Source organism: Stegostoma tigrinum, chromosome 18 (genome assembly GCF_030684315.1).
Source record: "Stegostoma tigrinum isolate sSteTig4 chromosome 18, sSteTig4.hap1, whole genome shotgun sequence".
NCBI lineage: Eukaryota > Metazoa > Chordata > Chondrichthyes > Orectolobiformes > Stegostomatidae > Stegostoma > Stegostoma tigrinum.
The window spans coordinates 61809961-61831498 of record NC_081371.1 but is presented as its reverse complement, the minus strand read 5'-3'; the positions used below and the strand labels follow the sequence as shown (position 1 = coordinate 61831498).

Below are 21538 nucleotides of genomic sequence, written 5' to 3'. Positions count from 1 at the left end.
CATGTCCCTTATGATTATATTGAACCTGTACGTGGTCACCCCTCAGTCTGTGACACTCCAGGGGAAAAGCCCCAGCCTATCCAGTCTCTTCCATAGCTCAAACCCTCCAGTCTGAGCAACAGCTTTCCGAGGCAGGGCGAGCAGAATTAAAGGCAATATTCCAAAAATCCTATATTCCCAACTCCTATACTCAATGTTCCAACCAAAGAAGGCGTGTGTGCCAAATATCTTCTTCACTGTCCTATCTACCTGCAACTGCACTTTCAAGGAACAATACACCTGCACCCCTAGGCCTCTTTGTTTGGCAACACTCCCCAGGACCCTACTATTAACTATAAATTTCAGTACTGATTTGTTTTATGAAAATGCAACACCTTACATTTGTCTAAATTAAACTCTATCTGCCACTTCTCAGCCTTATTGGCTAATGTGATTAAGATTCCCTTGTACTCTAAGATAATCTTTTTCACTGTCCATCATACCACCAGTTTTGGCAAACATATCTGACAAAGAGTCACTGGACCTGAAACTTTAACTTTGCTTTTTCTCTACAGATGCTGTCAGACCTACTGAGCTTTTCCGGCAATTTCTGTTTTTATTTTTGCCTTTCAAACACTTTGCTGAAGTCCTTGTAGAGAATATCCACTGCTCTGCCTTCTTCAATCCTCTTTGTTACTTCTTCAAAAAACTCAATTAAGTTAGTGAGACACATTGTCACATGCACAGAGCCATGTTGACTCTCCCCAAATCATTTCTTGTCTTTCCAAATGCATGTAAATCCTGTCCCTCAGAATTTCCTCCAACACCATACCCACCACTGATGGAAGTCTCACTCTACAGCCTTTCTTAAACAGTAGCATTAGTTAGCCAGCCTTCAGTCTTCTGATACCTCACCTGTGGCCATTGATGACACAAATACCTCAGCAAGGGGTCCAGCAATTTCTTCCTTGCTGCTTCATCGTCGATATGGAGTTTCACACGGCTTATGTACAATGCTGCAATCATTGATGCTGCTTACACTGAACTGGTATCATGAATTATATCTTGGATGTGCACTCACAATGCCAAAGTGACCAAGGCTATGGGCTGAGATAATGGGATTAGAATAGTTAGGTGGTTGTTTTTGACTGGCACAGACTTGATGGGCTGAAGGGCCTTTTTCAGGTTGTAGATCTCAATGACTGTGTTAACAATGGAGAATTAAGGACATTCCAACAAGGAAACACGATGAGTGCTGTCTGGTAATCATATTAAGGAACAGAATTCATTGCCGCAATCAGTAGCCCCAGATAACATCCACTCATCCCTGACATAGAGGAGCTAAAGTCTTTGACACCAAGATCAGTTTGGGAGACGGGGACACCTCACCTTGATGGGATGCATTTTTTTCGTTAACGAGTGCTCATCCAGAGAAAGGTCAGTGCTGAATACCAATCCTTCAGCAAAAGCCCTCAACGGATGTGTTAATAATATCGTTCACTGAAACCAACAGCAGAGCTGCTTTGCACTTTGCACTTCTTTCCGAGAATTATTTCAAACCCTACCATTGTTGTTCAATTTCAATAAGTAGTTTGCTTCTGTGCACCTGCAAGATGAGGCTATAGGAACGTCTGAAACAAGGCAGGCAGTTTTCACACAGCAAGCTCCCATAAACAATGTTCAGTTAATGACCAGATAATTGCTTTTAAAATGGTGAGGGATTGATATTGACCCCAGCACCCTCTGCATTTGGCTGAGATGGCAATGGGAGCTGGGTTTAACTTCACACTTGATAGATAGTACCTGCCCAGACAAGGTGTCCACTATAACTGCCCAGTGGACAGGCCCTGTGTCTCCGTCTGTGCTACTAAATCTGGGCCTCACTGTGTTATAAATATTTGTTGGTAGAACAAACAAACAAATGGGCAGCTCATTCAAAACTGCAGACACATCCATTCACTTTTTCATGGAACAGTAGCCAATCCCGCAGCCCACCTAGAATGGAAAATCAGGCAGGAGAGTGAAAATGAGTTACCCATTCACAATGACCCGTCAACAACAACTTACATTTATATAGCAGAAACCAAAGTTGCAGGAGAAACTCAGTAGGCCCAGCAGCACCTGTGGAGAGAAGCAGTTAATATTTTGAATCGACTGTCTCTCTTGCAGACCCCAGATGCTGCCAGATCAGCTGAATTTCTCCAGCACTTTCTGCTTTTAATCCAGATCTCCAGTATTTTGTTTCTAACTTGCATTTATATAGTGCCTTTGACATAATCAAACATCCTAAACACCCCTGTGTCACAGGGGTGTTATAAAGCACAGTTGACGCCTGGTGACACAAAGAGATAGTAGGCCAGGTGACCATAAGCTTGGTCAAACAGGTCATTTCAAAGGAGCATTGTAAAGAAGGAGAGAGGAGAGGAGGGTCAGGGAGGTTTTAGGGAGGAAATTCCAGAGGTGGGGCGTATGCAGCTGAAGGCACAAGCCTCCATTGGTGGAGCGATGGAAATCAGGGAATGTTCAAGAGGCTGGAATTGGAGAAGCGCAGGTATCTGAGAAAGCTGTGTGGCTCGAGAAGGTAACAGCGATCGGGAGGAGCAGGATGTGGAGGGATTTGAAAGCAAGATCGAAAGTGTCAAAAACTAGACATCATTTAAGAGGGACCCAGTATACGTCAGTGAGCACTGGGGTGGAGGGGGATAGGATTTGGTGTGGAGTTACGACACAGACAGCAGAAGGTTGGATGGGTTGAGGTTGACAGATTGTAGGACAGACATTGTTGGCCAGGAGCGTGTCTGAATTATGGAGTCACAACGAAACAAAGGTAGGGGTTAGATTCACTTTATCATTTTACTCCCAGTCCAAGTCTTGTTCTTTGTTTTTCAGGTGTGGCAGAGAATAGTGTGGACAGCCTGGTGTTTGAGACACTGATTCCAAAACCCTTAATGCATCGTTACCTCAACGTCCTTCTAGAACATCGAAGGATCATCCTCTCGGGGCCTAGTGGGACTGGCAAAACCTATTTGGCCAATAAACTTGCTGAATTCCTGGTGAATAGGGCTGGAAGAGAGCTCGCTGATGGGTCAATAGCCACTTTTAACGTGGATCACAAATCGAGCAAGGTGAGAACAAACTCAGGTGACAAGGTATTATTCCCACAGGATCAGTTTCTGTTCCTCAAATCTCCACGAGTTAATTCAGTGAGTATTTTCAGTCGCACAGTCTCTGCTCAGTGTGGAGCGAGTACTGAAGATGTCACTGTTTGCCTCAAAATCTTTCAGATTTGTGGTTGAATGTTAATTAGCTGTGGTAACGTGGTTCTGTGAGACTAGCAACTCAGTTCATGAGTTCAAATCCTGCCAGGGGAACTTAGAGAATTGAACTCAATCTATCTAGTAGTTTAAGAGCACCAAGCAAGAAAGCTGTTGATGAAGGTTACTGGGTTCTGTATGGCCTACATGTGACTCCAGTCCCTATATCCACATCATTCTTTCAAAGTGTGATAGTAAAATGCCCAAAACTCTTCACGGGAATAGACAGTCTGTGTGAGGAGATGCCAGATATTTGGTGACAGAGAGAGGTTTTAAGGAACATCTAAAAGAGGAGAGAGAAGTGAAGGCAGGATGAGGTATAGGCACTTATTTCTTGAGTGTGGGGCTCAGGCAGCTGAGGTCATGGCTGTTGATGATAGAACTACTAAAATTACAACGGCTCAAGGGATTAGAACTGGGGGTGGGGGAAGGGTGAGTCAGTTAGCTCAGTTGGCTGGTCATTTGGATACAAAACAGCAGAGGATCAATTCCTGCATTGGCTGGGATCACTTTGAAGGTCCCACTTTCTCAATCTCATCCCTCACCGGAGGCATGGTGACCCTCAGGTTAAACTCACTGCTCGACCTTTCTCTCTATCAAATGATGACTTTCTGGTGACTTTCACTTTAGAAGTAGATAAGGTCTGGTATCTCAGAGGGTTCAGAGAAAGTCCACTGGATTAGTTCCAGCGATGAAAGGCTTGCCTTATGAGGAGAATTGGAGCAGCTTGGGCATATACTCGGTAGAATTTAAAGGGATGTGAGAAGCTCTTTGTGGGGCAGTCTAGGATGTATGGTCATAGTTTTAGGCTGAGACAAGGAAGGCAAAGATGAGGAGAAATTACTTCTCACAAAGGGTGAATGTGAGGAATTCACTATCCCAGCATTTGATGGATGCTGGGACATTGAGGAGGAGATAGGTTTAAGGAGGAGAAAGACAGATTTTTAATTAGGAACAGGTTGAGGGGTTATAGAGGAAGAGCAGGAAAGGGGAGTTGATGTGAGATCAGCCAGGATCATATTAAATATCAGAGCAGGCTCGAGGGGCTGAAATGGCCTCCTTCTGCTCCGAGTTCTTATGTGGGACCGGACAAGGTTACAGAGATCGAGAGAAATGAGGCCATGGAGGGATTTTAACAGAATTATCAGGATAATTAAATTTAAGATGATGCCACAGCGAGCATTGCCAATATGCCTGACATCCTGAGAAAAGAAATGCTTTTTGTTTAAAATTGGCGGTCTCCCTGTTACTGATCCCAAGTGGAAAACCCCCTGCTGTATGTATGCAACTCTTGGATGAGGAAGATGATGACCATTTTGAAGACTCACACATTGTAATGAGCACTTGGTGATTGTTGTGTGTGCAATGTTAGCCCCAGTAGGGGATCGCAACAGTTTGGAAACAAAGCGATTCAACAGAAAAATATTGGCAAGACAAAATAGACTTGCAAAATGTGGAAACTTGTCTGAAATAAATATGTCTTTTTTAACATTTGGAAGGAATTACGCCAATACCTCTCAAATCTGGCCGATCAGTGCACTACTGCAGATAATGGCTCAGACCTGCCTTTAGTGATAATCTTGGATAACCTCCATCATATTGGTTCATTGAGTGACATCTTCAATGGATTCCTCAATTGTAGATACCACAAGTGGTAAGTTCTGGCTCATTAAGGGGCAAGGAAATTTCTCATTTACCTCTTGCAACCTCAGAGTATCCCAAGATCAATTTGCAGCTAATGAAGTACTTTTTGACATGTAATGACAGTTACATTATAACAAAAAAGGATGGCAGACAATGCCCAATTGTAGGAGGGACACTGGAAAGGACTCAGAAGAGATTTACCAGGATGTTGCCAGGTATGGAAGGCTTGTGTTATAAGGAGAGGCCGGATAGGCTGAGACTTTTTCACTGGAATGTAGGAGGTTGAGAGGTGACATTGGAGAAGTTTATAAAATCATGACAGGCATAGATTGGGTTAATGTAGTTGTCTTTTCCCCAGGATGGGAAATTTCACAACTAGGGGACACATTTTTCCTGTGAGAGGAGAGAGATTTAAAAAAGACAAGGGAGGCAAATATTTTACACTGAGGGTGGTTCACGTGCAGAATGAACTTCCTGAGGAAGTGGGGTATGCAGGTACATTTACAACATTTAAAAGACATTTGGATGGATACATGAATAGGAAAGGTTTGGGGGATATGGGCCAGGACCTGGCAGGCCGGGTTAGTTTAGTTTGGGATTATGTTCGATCTGGACTGGTTGGACCAAAAGCTCTGTTTCTGTGCTGTATGACTCTATGATTCTATAACTGCAGATGCTGGAAATCAGAAACGAGATCAGAAATTGCTGGAAAACTCATTAGGTCTGGCAGCATCTGTGGCAAGGGGGCAGCATTAATACTTTGGGTCCAGTGACCCTTCCTCAAAACATAGATAGTTATGCCCATCCATAAACAGCGAAGTGATAATGACAGAATTATGTGTGTTTTTCTGAGTGATTCTGGTTGACAGCCACCATTGTAACCAGGACATGTGTGAACTGAACCAACAACAGAAAGTGCTGGAGAAACTCAGCAGGTCTAACAGCAGCTGTGGAGTGAGAAACTGAGTTAACGTTTCAGATTCTGTGACTTTTCTTCCGAACTGGCTCCGTCAATGCTGCCAGCGATTCCTGTGTTTGTTTCAGATTCCCAGCATCTGCAGTTCTTTGTTTCATTTCACATGAACATGAACTCTTCTGAGCATTTATGAAAAAAAAACAAGAGACATTTCTTTCCCTGAGAGTGCAGTTATTTGGGCTGGGGATATCCTGCTGTGAAAAGGCAGGTTTGAAGGTGATTTGAAGCTGAGGTTTTTGTGGCGATGGTGTAACTTGTATTTATTTTTCTTTTATTTCTGCAGTCCCTATGTTATTGGAACAATGAACCAAGCTGTCTCTTCTTCTGCTAACTTGGAACTCCACCACAATTTCAGGTACTTACGAAGGCTGATGTCAAACATTTTCCCTGAACATTTTCCTCCTCCAACTTCCTTTCCCCTTAGAAGTAGTGCCATTGTCTAAAACCACTAAGCCATCGGAGAGGAGGGAGACTCTATTTCACTTGTAGCCACCTCCACCTTGAAATCAGAAAAATGCCAAGTACGAACTGCACTCCACACTGTCCCAGTGGATAGTTTGGCTTGGAATTCCATATTAGAATCCAGAGGGATATTCATGTTGGAGGTAGGTGATAATTCCCTGGGTTTAGGGATCACAGTAACACTGCCCTTGATATGTGACCAGTGCCCCCAACAAAAGTAAACATGTAAATATATGAGAGATAATGGGAACTGCAGATGCTGGAGAATCCGAGACAACAAAGTGTAGAGCTGGATGAACACCGCAGGCCAAGCAGCATCTTTGGAGCACAAAAGCTGACGTTTCGGGCCTAGACCCTTCATCAGAAAAGGGGGACGGGGAGAGGGTTCTTGAATAAATAGGGAGAGAGGCGGAGGCGGACCAAAGATGGAGAGAAAAGAAGATAGGTGGAGAGGGGACAGACAAGTTAAAGGGGCGGGGTTGGAGCCAGTAAAGGTGAGTGTCGGTGGGGAGGTAGGGAGGAGATAGGTCAGTCCGGGGAGGACAGACAGGTCAAGGGGGTGGGATGAGGTTAGTAGGTAGGAAAAGGAGGTGTGGCTTGAGGTGGCAGGAGGAGATAGATGAGAGGAAGAACAGGTTAGGGAGGCGGGGACGAGCTGGGCTGGTTTTGGGATGCAGTGGGGGGAGGGGAGATTTTGAAGCTTGTGAAATCCACATTGATACCATTGGGCTGCAGGATACCCAAGTGGAATATGAGTTTCTGTTCCTGCAACCTTCGGGTGGCATCATTGTGGCACTGCAGGAGGCCCAGGATGGACATGTCATCTAAGGAATGGGAGGGGGGAGTTGGAATGGTTCGCAACTGGGAGGTGCAGTTGTTTGTTGCGAACCGAGCGGAGGTGTTCTGCAAAGCAGTCCCCAAACTTGCGCTTGGTTTCCCCAATGTAGAGGAAGCCACACCGGGTACAATGGATACAGTATACCACATTTTCAGATGTGCAGGTGAACATCTGCTTGATGTGGAAAGCCTTCTTGGGGCCTGGGATGGGGATGAGGGGGGAAGTGTAGGGGCAGGTGTGGCAGTTCCTGCGGTTGCGGGGGAAAGTGCCGGGTGTGGTGGGGTTCGAGGGGAGTGTGGAGCGAACAAGGGAGTCACGGAGTGAGTGGTCTCTCTGGAAAGCAGACAAGGGTGGGGATGGAGAAATGTCTTGGGTGGTGGGGTCAGATTGTAGATGGCGGAAGTGTTGGAGGATGATGCGTTGTATCCGGAGGTTGTTGGGGTGGTATGTGAGGACAAGGGGGATTTTGTTTTGGTGGTTATTGCAGGGACGGGTTGTGAGGAATGAGTCACGGAAAATGCGGGAGACAGGGTCGAGAACCAGGAACAAAAGTAGGCCACTCGACCCCTCAAACCTGATTCACTGGTCAGTTAGATGATTGCTGATCCAACTGTAGCCTCAGATAACAAAGTGTGGGGCTGGATGAACACAGCAGGCCAAGCAGCATCTTAGGAGCACAAAAGCTGACGTTCCAGTTGATGAAGGGTCTAGGCCCGAAACATCAGCTTTTATGCTTTTAAGATGCTGCTTGGCCTGCTGTGTTCATCCAGCCTCACACTTTGTTATCTTGGTTTCTCCAGCATCTGCAGTTCCCATTATCCCTGATCATAATTATAACTGTAGCTTCAGCTCCACTTTCCTGCCCACTCCCAATGAACTTCAATTCCCCTGGTAGGCAAGAATCTATCCTGGTTTGGAAATGTCATTGACAAAAAGTAGATGTTGGTTCAGTTGTTAATTTCACATCTGAGAGGTTTTTTTTTATGAAGCAAAGATATTAAAGGCCAAAGGCAGATATATGAGGTTAGACCACAGGTCAATCACAATCTCATTTAATAGTGAAACAGGTGTGAGGGGCTGAATGACCTACCTCTTATACTACATTCGTGGTCAATATAATTCTACGAGCCAGTACCTTCAGGAGAATAAAGTGAATGAAAATAGTGGCGACAGACTGGTCTGTTTCCATACTGTGTGACTGTACGCCAATGTGCATGCACAGTCCCAAATGATCTCCCTTTCTGTTTTCGCTGTGCAGGTGGGTACTCTGTGCCAATCATACCGAACCTGTGAAGGGATTCCTGGGTCGATATTTGCGCCGTAAGCTAATTGAGACTGAAATCGATAGAAATATGCGCAACAGTGACCTCTTGAAAATCATTGACTGGATCCCCAAAGTGTGGCAACATTTAAATGGTTTCTTAGAGACACACAGTTCATCCGATGTTACTATTGGTGAGTTAAAATTCATAAACAGTCACCCAGTCTCCAAAAGGGGACAGGCCTGTCAAGGAAAATCCTCAGATAGCATGTTTAGTAATTGTTAAATGTCCTGTTCTTCAGGTCCACGTCTCTTCCTGTCATGCCCTTTGGATGTAGATGGCTCCAGAGTTTGGTTCACAGACCTGTGGAATTATTCTCTGATACCATACCTTCTGGAAGCAGTTCGTGAAGGCCTTCAGGTAATGTGTCCCATTATGTCTCTCTGAAACTTCGCTCTGCAGTGTTTGTACATTCAGACGTTGAATCCACATTCATATATCTCCAATGGAAATCTGTGTATCACTCTCAAAACACACCAACAGACAGCTCATGGTGATTCCATACCGCGGTCAAACATGAGTATATGGCCAGCAATTATTTACTGACTTCACTGATCAGCAAATTGTTCTGCACCACTGGAGACTCTTTTTGCATGCACAGTCTTTCTAAGAGCTATCCAATTAGTCGCACAATTGCCTGACCTGGACCCTCGCTCTTCTGCCCTGTATGTTTCCCCAATCATGTACTGATCCTATTCTTTTTGGCAATTTATTGGTGAATCCACTTCTGCCAGCCTTTCAGGAATTGTGTTCCAGATCACAGGAACTCTCCATGTCTCAGGAACTCACATCATCTCGCTCCACTCTGCTTCTGTAGCTAGTTTCCACAAAACTCTCTCGTCTGGTTCTGGTACTAAAAGGGTGAAGTGTGTTTATTTCAATGCAAGCAGTATTATGGGTAAGGCAGATGAGCTTAGAGCCTGGATCTGTACCTGGGACAATGATGCTGTGGCCATTACAGAGACTTGGTTGAGAGGGGTACAGGACTGGCTGCTCAACGTTGCAGGGTTTTGTTGTTTTAGACGAAATAGAGAGGCAGGTAAAAGGGGTGAAGGAGTTGCATTATTAATCAGGGAGAATGTTACTTCTGCACTCAGACAGGATATGCTGGAGGGCTCATCCACTGAAACAATATGGGTAGAGCTCACAACTAAGATGGGGGCAATCACTCTGATAGGATTATACTATGGGGCCCCCCAACAGTCAGGTCAAGGGGGTGGGATGAGATTAGTAGGTAGGAGATGGGGGTGGGGCTTGAGGTGGGCGGAGGGGTTGGGTGGGAGGAATGACAGCTTAGGGAGGCGGGGACGAGCTGGGCCGGTTTTGGGTTGCAATAGGGGGAAGGGATATTTTGAAGTTTCAAACCTATCCCCTCCTCCGACCTCAAGTCCCACCCCCAACTCCTACCTACTAACCTCAACCCACCCCCTTGACCTGTCTGTCCTCCCTGGACTGACCTATCCCCTCCCTAACTCCCCACCTACACTCACCTTTACAGGCTCCATCCCCACCTCTTTAACTTGTCTGTCCCCTCTCCACCTACCTTCTCCTCTATCCATCTTCTGTCTGTCTCCCCCTCTCTCCCTATTTATTTCAGGTCCCCCTTCCCCTCCCCCATTTCTGAACAAGGGTCTAGACCCGAAACATCAGCCGTCCTGCTCCTCTGATGCTGCTTGGCCTGCTCTGTTCATCCAGCTCTACACCTTGTTATCTCAGATTCTCCAGCATCTGCACTTCCTACTAACTTTTACCCATTTATCTCATTGCTGCTTGTGGGAGCTTGCTGAGCAAAAATTAGCTGTTGTGTCTCGTAGTTTTCAACAGTGGAAACATTGCAAAGAATTCCTTAGTGATAATGGGAACTGCAGATGCTGGAGAATTCCTTAATATGTTTCTTACTTGGCTGGAGAGCACTCTTGGATGTGTTAATATGGTGAAAGGTGCTATAGAAATGTACATTCATTGTTTTCTTCAAGGTTGGATGAGCTTCTTCCATTGGTATTTGAATGGTGGGTGTGTTCAGGGCACAAAATTCATGCTTTAACTAACAGTTAAAGGATGATCTGAATAAACAATACATTCGTTTTATACAATCACTTCATACTGCCACAAGCATTCACATTACTTCATTACTCTGCTCTTTCTTTTCGTAGATTTGTTTTTCTGCACAAATGTGGAACTACATGCAACCCCAGCCTTTCCAATTCAGCCTTTGTTTGCAGGATTTCTCACTTCCCAAGCAATTACTTTGGGTTTTGAGACTCATTACATCCAAAATTTCCAGACAGTGTCACCACCGATGAGGCACTCATCTGTGAACCCCTTATTGCTCAGGTCACAGCAGTTTTAGCGACACAGAGTCCCTAAAAGCTCCCTTCTCTGATTTGTTTATATTCGTCCTTGTGGGTTCTGGCAACATCTTAACCACAGTAGCCCACTTCACAATCTCTTATTCACCCTTCAGTGTCATGTCCTTCCCAACTCTCTAACACACAAAGTCATATCTACTGCCTTATTCAAAGATATCTGCTTCAACCCAGGATCTGTTTCAAGACAGATTCAAAGAGACCGCATCTTATGTTTTTCTTTGTACAAAAAGTGAGGGCTCAATTGCACAATCTAGAGAGACCAGATAGACCAGGGCTGTTTTACTTCGAGCAGAGAAGGCTCAGGGGATCTGACTTATGCATACTAAGCTCTGAGGAGCATAGACAGAATAGTTAGGGAGAAGAATTTCTGCTTAGTAGAGGGGTCAGTAACCATGGGTCAGAGTTTAAAAGTAAGGACCAGAAGGTTTAGAGGGGATTTGCTGAAGAAATTTTCACCCAGAGGGTGGAGGATGATCTGGAACTCTGTGCCTGAAAGTGTGGTAGAGACAGGAATGCTTGAGATATTTTAAAAGTATTTAGGTGAACACTTGGAATGCTGTAACATACAGGCAAAGTGCTGAAAAATGGGTGACAATGGGAACTGCAGATGCTGGAGAATCCAAGATAACAAAGTGGGGAGCTGGATGAACACAGCAGGCCAAGCAGCATCTCAGGAGCACAAAAGCTGACGTTTCGGGCCTAGACCCTTCATCAGAGAGGGGGATGGGGAGAGGGAACTGGAATAAATAGGGAGAGAGGGGGAGGCAGACCGAAGATGGAGAGAAAAGAAGATAGGTGGAGAGGAGAGTATAGGTGGGGAGGTTCCCTGGACTGACCTATCCCCTCCCTACCTCCCCACCTATACTCTCCTCTCTACCTAACTTCTTTACTCTCCATCCTTGGTCCGCCTCCCCCTCTCTCCCTATTTATTCCAGTTCCCTCTCCCCATCCCCCTCTCTGATGAAGGGTCTAGGCCCGAAACGTCAACTTTTGTGCTCCTGAAATGCTGCTTGGCCTGCTGTGTTCATCCAGCTTCACACTTTATTAGCTGAAAAATGGGATTGGGTTAGTGGGTATTTTGTGACTGATGCAGACATGATGGGCTGAAGGGCCTTGTTCCATTCAGAGAACAACCCTATGACTGATAAATACCTATGCACTGGCAAACAGAAAAAGATGCAGATTTCTGTTGACCCTTTGCTGTCTACTTGTTCACCTGTGTGGCTACTGAGATGGTAGTCTCTCCTGTTGAGGGATGAAACCTACGGGTCACAAGCATAGTTAAGGGGTTAATCTAGACCATGTCCCTCTTCTTCTTACATGGTGTCTGTCCCATATGCTGCACCCCAGTTTCATCAACCATTTCCACCACAGATCCTACATTGGACCTCTTAAGAGCACAAAGAATAGGATCTCCAAATGTAAGGAGTACCTCATCCTTTATTGTAAGCCCTTATTTGAGGCCGGCAGTTGGACAATTTAGCAGAGGAAATAAATAATTTATGCATATCTTCCATGATCCAGACCATCTCAAGGTGTTTAACAGGATGCAGAGCACTTTGGAAGTCCAGTCAATGTTGGAAATGTGAGTGAACATTGCAACTAATTTAGTAAAAGCAACCTTCTGTAACTAGCAATAATATAAATGACCAGATAATCTGTTTTTACTGATGGTGATGAGAAGTGAAATGGAGGTGAAGACACTGGAGAGCCCTCATGAATGTTTGTGCGGGATAATGCTGTACAAATGGGTGCATTTACCTGCAGGAGCAGATGGGGCTTGGTCTGATTGTTGACCTGAGAGGTGGCACCTCCAGGACAATGAGCATAACCTTAATGTTAGAGAGGGGCAGTTCAGAGAAAATGTCAGCAACAGCTTCTTCAGGCAAAGAGTGAATAGGATCCCGTAACACTGTTTCTCCTGAAATCCAGCTCAAAGCCAAGGGGAAGTATTGACCTGAGGTTGTTAGGTTTTTGTGAAGCAAGGATCAAACCAGACTGGTAAATGTAGATTGGATACAAATCAGCTTTGACCAAATTTACTACAGAACAAGCCCAACATGTGAATGATCTCCTCCTGTTCCAGTCCCAGAATCACAGGATAGTTACAGCACAGACTCCACTGATGCTTCCAGACCCGCTGAGTTTTTTTCCAGAAATTTGTTTTGTTTTCTTGATTTCCACAATTATTTCTTTTTTTTAAATCAATAAGGTGAATAAATCATATTAAGCTCAAAATGTTAGTTCTATTTCTCTCTCCAAAGTCGCTGCAAGACCTGGTGAGATTTTCCATCAATTTCTGTCTTTGTAACTGTGTGAGCTGGTCGAATTACCTTCTGCAACTTCTTCCATGTTCCAGTTATATGGCAAGAGAGCACAATGGGAAGATCCTGCCAAGTGGGTCGTAGACACCTACCCGTGGAATGCTGGCTCGCTGCAGCATGAGTGGCCATCGCTACTGCAACTTCGACCTGAGGATGTGGGCTATGATGGTCACACGTCGGCCAAGGAAGGAGGCTCCTCCAAGCACATCCCCCAAAGTGACAGTGATGGTGACCCATTGGTAAGTGATACTGTGACACACTGAACTCCAGTGAGTATCAGCTAGCGCACCCTGTCCCACAACAGCCCTCTCGTTCCCTGTGGCTGCCCACTCTCACATTTCGGTGAATTGTAGCACAAACTTACTACCAGTCACCCTGCAGTGAAGAAATTGTCAGAACCACGATAATCCTCTCAGAATGGAAAAGTGGTGAAGGCTGATGGTGAAGCGACGTTTTGAGCTTTGCATCTTTATCCTGAAGATGAAACTAAACTGCTCGCAAGAATATGCAACACAGCATTCAGAGGAAAGGCCAATAGGATTACACTACCCAGTGCGTGGAGATTTACAATGTTAGAAACAACATTGCAATGTGAATGTCTATTGTCCTTCAACAGGCAACAGGTCTTGAGGTTAAATTTGCAAAGCTAGTATCACCCAGTTGGGTGTTTAAATAACAAAATTGACTGTCCTCCTGCCTCTTACCTAGTGTTACAGCTGAAAGACCCTTAACCTGAAACACTGACCCCACGTTCCAGTCTCCTGATAGTTTACAATGGATTCTCTCTCCTTTCCCACACTGATACCTCTGGTGTTTCATAAGCATTGGACCCTGTGCTCTCTTGTTTCTCTTCCACGTGCTGCCCCATGGTAACATCACACAGGGACACACCCTAACTTACACATGAACCAGTGGTAGCCAGCTGAGCCTCCCCAATAACTCTTGCAGCTCCTCTACAGCTGTTAACTTACCTGATAGAGTGCTGGGTGAGCAAAAACTGCCTCCAGTTAAATATGGAAAGGACTGAGGCTCTTTCCCCTGTCTCCCATCTTGATTCTCTTCCTCAGCCACTACCTCCTTGCCTGGTCATTGTTTCAGGTTAAATAATGCTGTTCCCAAACCTCATAACATTTGGCCCTGAGATGAGCCTAAGACCATGTATCTGCACCATTCCCTAATTCCACCTATTTTTACCTCTGTGCTGTAACACTGTGGCCATTCCTCAGCCCATCTCCTGAGGAGACATTCATGCACCACCTTTCTATTCTGAATATCTATTGTGTTCAACCCTCCGTAAATCCAAAGCTCATACTGTCTCCTATTCACATGTCAATCCTGTTCTCACTGACCAGCCTGGGGTTCCAAGCAAACAGAGACACAATTTAAAATTCTCAACCCTGTGTTCCAATTTCTCCGTGACCTCAGCCCTTTATATTTTCTCTCCAGTTCTCATCTCATGAGACACTTATTGCCAATCACTTCACAAGAGTAGAATGACAATATCCTTGCTGTCCTGCTATAGGATGCTCTGTACGAACTGTCTGGGTGACCAAGCTTCTAGTCTCCTCACATGGATCTGCATCAAACTGTGTTTTAGAGCACCCCTGTGAAGCACCCCACGGACATTCTACAGCAGTAAGGGTGCAACATAAATTGTTGTTGTTGACCTACTGAATGTTACTCTCCATTTTTTAAAAGAATTACCATGTTGCAGCTGGTTTGCTGCAAGTTAATTTGTTTTGGGGTATAGTCCTACCAAGAAGGAAGAAGTCTCTACAACTGCTCTACCTATCTAACTCTGGGCAAAAATATTGAAATTAGGCTTAAGGAACCAGCAAAACCCTGCACAAGACCACATCTAGACACCCAGGTTGTATTTTCCTGCTTGTCAGATGTAATCTGTTCCTCCAGGCTCCTTGCTTACTGGGACATAGTTCCTGTGGTTCCATGCAGGACAGTGGGCAGTCCATTGGCTTTCACTGGGCCCAGTCCATTACAGTCTCCTTAGCCCAGGTGATGTCCCACTCTTGAAAGTCCCTACTTAAATGCAGTTCACCATGTGTGTTACCTGGTACTGCCCCATGCCATTTTGTCCATGAAGCAAAATATGTAAACAGCCTGCCTGAGGTCTACCTCAATCACAGTGGACAGTCCTTTATAGTTCTCCTTCACCGCTCACCAGATGGCCCTAAATTGATAGGTGTTGACCATTTTGCCATGCAGATTGTCACATTGACTGTCAGCACTCTAGTGGCACAGGGGTAATCTCTCTGCTTCTGAGCCAGGAGACTGAAGTTCAAGTCACAGAGGTGTGTAATAACATCTCTAAAAAGGTTGCTCAGAAAATATCTATACTGTGCCATAATAGTTCGTACATGACAATGACACATTGAACGCCTTTGATTCCAATAGTTGTTTTTGATGGGTGTTGATCAAAGGGAGTTTCTCTGTGCTGTAGGCCTCTATGAGTCTATGTCAAGCTCAATGCATCATTAGTTCATCACTTTTCTTCATTCATTACAGTAGGTCTGGCAGCATCTGTGAAGAGAAAGCAAAGTTAACATTTCGGATCAAGTGACCCTCAGAAGAAAGGCTCTGAGGAAGGGTTGCTGGATCCATAACGTTAATTCTGTTTGTCTCTCCCCAGATGCTGCCAGGCCTGCCGAGCTTTTCCAGCAATTTTTGTTTCTGTTTCTGATTCCCAACATATGCAGTTTTTTGTTTGGGTTTTTTTGTGTAGTTGGTTCTTGAACATCCAGCGTATTGATGCTTAACGTACCATTCTTCCCTAGATGAATATGTTGATGAGGCTTCAAGAGGCAGCGAATTACTCCAGTGCACAGAGCTGTGACAGTGACAGCGCCAGTCACCATGATGACATTTTAGATTCATCCTTGGAATCGACTCTGTGAAGTGAATTCAGTGTGTGCTGGGGATGTGTGAGTTTTCGTTCCTGCTGCAGATGCTGACCTCCGTTGAGGGTGTGAAGCCATGCAAGTGAGGGATGAAGATTCTCAGTGCTGTGGTGAACCGATTTGAGTTTCATTCATCGACTTGACTTGTACATAACAGATAAAATATATACACACACAAACAAACAAACAAAAAAAAATTGCACATGAAATCAAGCCAAACTGGAATTTTTGCAAAGTATTTACATGTGTAAACCTGATTTTAATTTTAATTGAGGTGCTGCAAGGAGTGGATTAGACTGTTGCTGGTCCATCTCCATCCTAACCTCAGCTCTCTGTTGTATTGGTGCTGGTTGAAAAAGCCAGAAACAGTCCTTGGTTTACACACACTGCCCACAATCCCAGCAGCTTTGTACACAATAAGCACAACGTTGGGAAAGGGGACGTGCAATGTGCAATCGCCGTGGGGTCAACTTTTGAAAACATGCTGGACACAGAGCTCAGCTTTTCCTGGTGCTGCTGGTCGAAGCATTTTTTTTCTTTCTAAAAGGCTTCATTTAATGGATTTCTACTGCTGTATGTTGTAGTTTTTTTAATTTAAATTTCAAGTCTTTTAACTTGAAGAAAAGGTCTCTCAGTCACCAGACTTACTTAAACCTCCACTACTGGTACAAGTGATAACCTTGGCTTGTGAAGGGCTACATCAATAGAGGTTGTGGAAAGTCTTTCAGTGTCCAAGTGGGAATAATGTTCATTATGGTGCTGAATCACTTGCCTTATTCTCAACAGGTTACAGGACTTAAATAAAGCCATTTAATTTTGTCTGCAAATATTTGTATCTTGCAACTCTTTATTTATGGAGTTTGGAGGACGTGAAATGGAGTAGGTTTGATAATTTCACACTGGTTTGTCCTTCAGTAGGGGTAGTTCCTACTTATTCTCCCACAGTCAGGGGCTGCATTTTACTCTGTACCTAAAAGGGAAATTTGAATTATCTTCAACAAGCAAATACTTATCATAAAACCCACTCCTGTTCACTGTCTCTTCCTGCTTCCCTCTGTCTCCTCCTCCCTTTTCTTTTTTAATAGTATTTACAAGTCATAGCTTCTGTGAAATGACTGAAAGATAATAATAGGTAGATGCATAAAATGGTTCTCCACTGACTCTAACCCAGCAGAGCTGGGCGCATTTGGCGGAAGGGCATGAGCACAAAATATTCTCTTGTATAAACTCAGCATGTTTTTACTACCTATATGCAAAGCTGAATCTCTTTCAAAGAGAAGGAGAGCCAGTTTTAATGTCAGCCCCCATCTCCTGGCACTCTTTTTACAGACAAACCCCAATCCCACACAGCCTCCTCCCTGGACTCATCAACTCTGTATTCACAAGAATACAAACGGACTTTCAAAACTCTTCAACCTGATTCAGATAGCCAATACCAATTCCTCCCACTGCCCCCCGCAACTCCAAACCCTAAGGCAGGTTAACGGTAAAATAAATAAAGAATTGTGGATGCTGGAAATCTGAAACAAAACCAGAAAGTGCTGGAGAAATTCAGAAACTGTTCTGAAGAAGGGTCACTGGATTTTAAACTTTGATTCTGAGTTCTGTCCGTAAATGCTACCAGACCTGCCAACGTTCTCCAGCAATTCCTGCTTCAGTTGAGGTTTAGAATTAAAACTGGCCTTTCACATGGTCAACATTAGGAAAAGCACCTCACTCTGGGATGGGGGGTGGGGGTGTTGTCTGGGAGGGGGACCGTGAAGAGTGCATTTCATTGGGGTTTTCTCTCAAATCCCATGAAGAGGTGGGGGGAGAGCAAGTTCATTTGATTTCTTTGTGTTTAGAAAGGGTTTTTGCACAAACATCAGAAATTGTAAATAGAGAAACAAAATAAGAGGAAGAAATGTGTTTTGTTTTGCCTTGCACAGTAAAGAGTTGAGAATTTCTGATATATGTATTACTTGGTGTAAACATTTACTTTACTTGACTATGCTGGGATTTTTGTAAACACTGTTGAGAATTCTCTGTCTAGACGGGATGTGTTTTATTTTGTGTGATAATCATTACTAGGAACTGCCCTCCATCAGAGATTAATGAGCCACAGGCGGACCACTGCCAATTTTTAATCATCTTGTTCATTGGGGCATCTTCACTGAATGTTGGGTTAGTTTTAGCCTGTATAGCACAATTCTACTGTTCACCCAAACTGCTCACTCTTGATACTATCCAGCTCCCTCACAGCCAGCTCTTGGACTGAACAGGATCTCTGGTCGACCCATTGTCTCAGCCTGTTCCTGCCCCACCGAACACATCTCCACCTATCTGGACTCCATTTTCTCCCCTTTGGTCCAAGAACTTCCCACCTACGTCCGTGACACCACCCACGCCCTCCACCTCCTCCAGAACTTCCAACTCCCTGGCCCCCAACACCTCATTTTCACCATGGACGTCCAGTCCCTATACACCTGCAGTCCGCATGCACATGGCCTCAAGGCCCTCTGCTTCTTCCTGTCCCGCAGGCCTGACCAGTCCCCCTCCACCGACACCCTCATCCGCCTAGCCGAACTCGTCCTCACCCTCAACAACTTCTCTTTCAATTCCTCCCACTTCCTACATACAAAGGGGGTGGCCATGGGCACCCGCATGGGCCCCAGCTATGCCTGCTTCTTGGTAGGTTACGTGGAACAGTCCCTCTTCCGCATCTACACAGGCCCCAAACCCCACCTCTTCCTCCGGTACATTGATGACTATCGGCGCTGCCTCCTGCTCCCCAGAGGAGCTCGAACAGTTCATCCACTTCACTAAGACCTTCCACCCCAACATCAAGTTCACCTGGGCCATCTCCAACACATCCCTCACCTTCCTGGACCTCTCAGTCTCCATCTCAGGCAACCAGCTTGTAACTGATATCCATTTCAAGCCCACCGACTCCCACAGCTACTGAGAATACACCTCCTCCCACCCACCCTCTTGCAAAAATTCCATCCCCTATTCCCAATTCCTCCACCTCCGCCGCATCTGCTCCCACGATGAGGCATTCCACTCCCGCACATCCCAGATGTCCAAGTTCTTCAAAGACCGCAATTTTCCCCCGACAGTGGTCGAGACCGCCCTTGACCGCGTCTCCCGCATTTCCTGCAACACATCCCTCACACCCCGTCCACGCCACAACCGCCCAAAGAGGATTCCCCTCGTTCTCACACACCACCCCGCCAACCACCGGATACAACGCATCATCCTCCGACACTTCCGCCATCTACAATTCAAGACATTTTTCCATCCCCACCCCTGTCTGCTTTCCGGAGAGACCACTCTCTCCGTGACTCCCTTGTTCGCTCCACACTGCCCTCCAACCCCACCACACCCGGCACCTTCCCCTACAACCGCAGGAAGTGGTACACTTGCCCCCACACCTCCTCCCTCACCCCTATCCCAGGCCCCAAGATGACTTTCCATATTAAGCAGAGGTTCACCTGCACATCTGCCAATGTGGTATACTGTATCCATTGTACCCAGTGTGGCTTCCTCTACACTGGGGAAACCAAGCGGAGGCTTGGGGACCGCTTTGCAGAACACCTCTGCTCGGTTCGCAACAAACAACTGCACCTCCCAGTCGCGAACCATTTCCACTCCCCCTCCCGTTCTTTAGATGACACGTTCATCATGGGCCTCCTGCAGTGCCACAATGATGCCACTCAAAGGTTGCAGGAACAGCAACTCATATTCCGCTTGGGAACCCTGCAGCCCAATGGAATCAATGTGGACTTCACCAGCTTCAAAATCTCCCCTTCCCCCAACGCATCCCAAAACCAGCCCAGTTCGTCCCCTCCCCCCACTGCATCACACAACCAGCCCAGCTCTTCCCCTCCCCCTACTGCATCCCAAAACCAGCCCAGCCTGTCTCTGCCTCCCTAACCTGTTCTTCCTCTCTCCCATCCCTTCCTCCCACCCCAAGCCGCACCTCCATTTCCTACCTACTAACATCATCCCACCTCCTTGACCTGTCCATCTTCCCTGGACTGACCTATCCCCTCTCTGCCTCCCCACCTATACTCTCCTCTCCACCTATCTTCTTTTCTCTCCATCTTCGGTCTGCCTCCCCCTCTCTCCCTATTTATTCCAGAACCCTCACCCCATCCCCCTCTCTGATGAAGGGTCTAGGCCCGAAACGTCAGCTTTTGTGCTCCTGAGGTGCTGCTTGGCCTGCTGTGTTCATCCAGCTTCACACTTTATTATCTAGGATCTCTGACATTCCTGTTTATATCTGTCAGCCAGGGCTCCCTGATTGGACCAGGTTAACAGCCCAATCTGGGAACTCAGATTCTGTGAGGTCCACCTGGCTGACCTTGTTCCAGTCCCTACAGTTAGAGCATGTATAGCACAAGTTCACTCTTTTCCCAAAATGCCCATCTTTGACACATCTCAGCGAGACTTGGGGAAGTGTTTTTGTGTGAAACAGTTTTCTGTAAAACATATTTTGTATTCTGTACATTTTGATGTAACATACAATGTAAATAATCAGTGACAGCAACAACAAAATGAGAAAATGATGAAAACAATCACGGGGAGAGTTTTTTTGCAGTCTTTTTCAGGTGTTAACTTTTGAGTTTGAGTTATTTGGGTGTAACCAGACAAATGAATCGTTAATATCTGGTTTTAATGTGTCTCTCCATCTTGTATTTGAATTTTTTTTTCCAAATTATGCACATTGTGTCTGTCTAAATTATGACTTTACCATTAAAGTGATACTATTTATTGAATTATGCTCTTGTTGATATGTTAGATTTCTTAATGCCTTCTCATTCCCAGACATTTAATACTGGGAGAGCTGAGGGAGGTGTGGAAAATCCTGCAGCTGCATCTGACTTGAAACATCCACAAATAGATTAACATAGGAATAGGGGTGTGTGAACATACAAATGAGGAGCACGAGGAGGCCTGTCAGCCCTTCACACCTGCTCCACCATCAATAAGATCATGGCTGACCTGATTTTAACCTCAACTCTGCATTCCTGAAGAAGAGCCACTAGACTCGAGATGTTAAATCTGTTTCTCTTTGCACAGAGACTGGCAGACCTGCTGAGTTTGCCCAGCACCTGATAATCTTTCATCTCCTTGGACTTCTTCTACCATTCCAATTAGATCATCCCTGAACCGTATCAGAGCTCAATGGATTTGCATTGGTTCCACAACACACTGTAACCTTACTGTTGGTCATAGAACTGAATCGAGCGGGAATCTGCTGCTTTTAGCAGGAACAGCACATTCTTTGTTTTACTTATTCACAGGATGTGGGCATCGCTGGCCGGGCCAGCATTTCTTGCCCATCCCTCATTGCCCAATTGAGAAGGTGGGGGTGAGCTGTCTTCTTGAACTGCTGTAGTCCACCTGCTGT

General features: G+C 45.4%; 1 protein-coding gene across 4 annotated transcripts in view; it reads left to right on the top strand.

Moving 5' to 3' along the window:
• The window catches only part of nav3 (neuron navigator 3), an 824703-nt gene extending 803831 nt beyond the window's left edge, over positions 1–20872 (top strand). For all 4 annotated transcript variants that reach the window (XM_059652602.1, XM_059652603.1, XM_059652604.1 and 1 more), the window contains 7 exons: positions 2869–3104; positions 4793–4947; positions 6197–6268; positions 8472–8668; positions 8777–8895; positions 13264–13467; positions 16021–20872. In XM_059652602.1, coding sequence (XP_059508585.1) covers positions 2869–3104; positions 4793–4947; positions 6197–6268; positions 8472–8668; positions 8777–8895; positions 13264–13467; positions 16021–16140 — 1103 coding nt within the window. In that variant the 3' untranslated portion in view covers positions 16141–20872. The remainder of the gene's footprint in view (positions 1–2868; positions 3105–4792; positions 4948–6196; positions 6269–8471; positions 8669–8776; positions 8896–13263; positions 13468–16020) is intronic.
• The last annotated feature ends 666 nt before the right edge of the window (positions 20873–21538 follow it).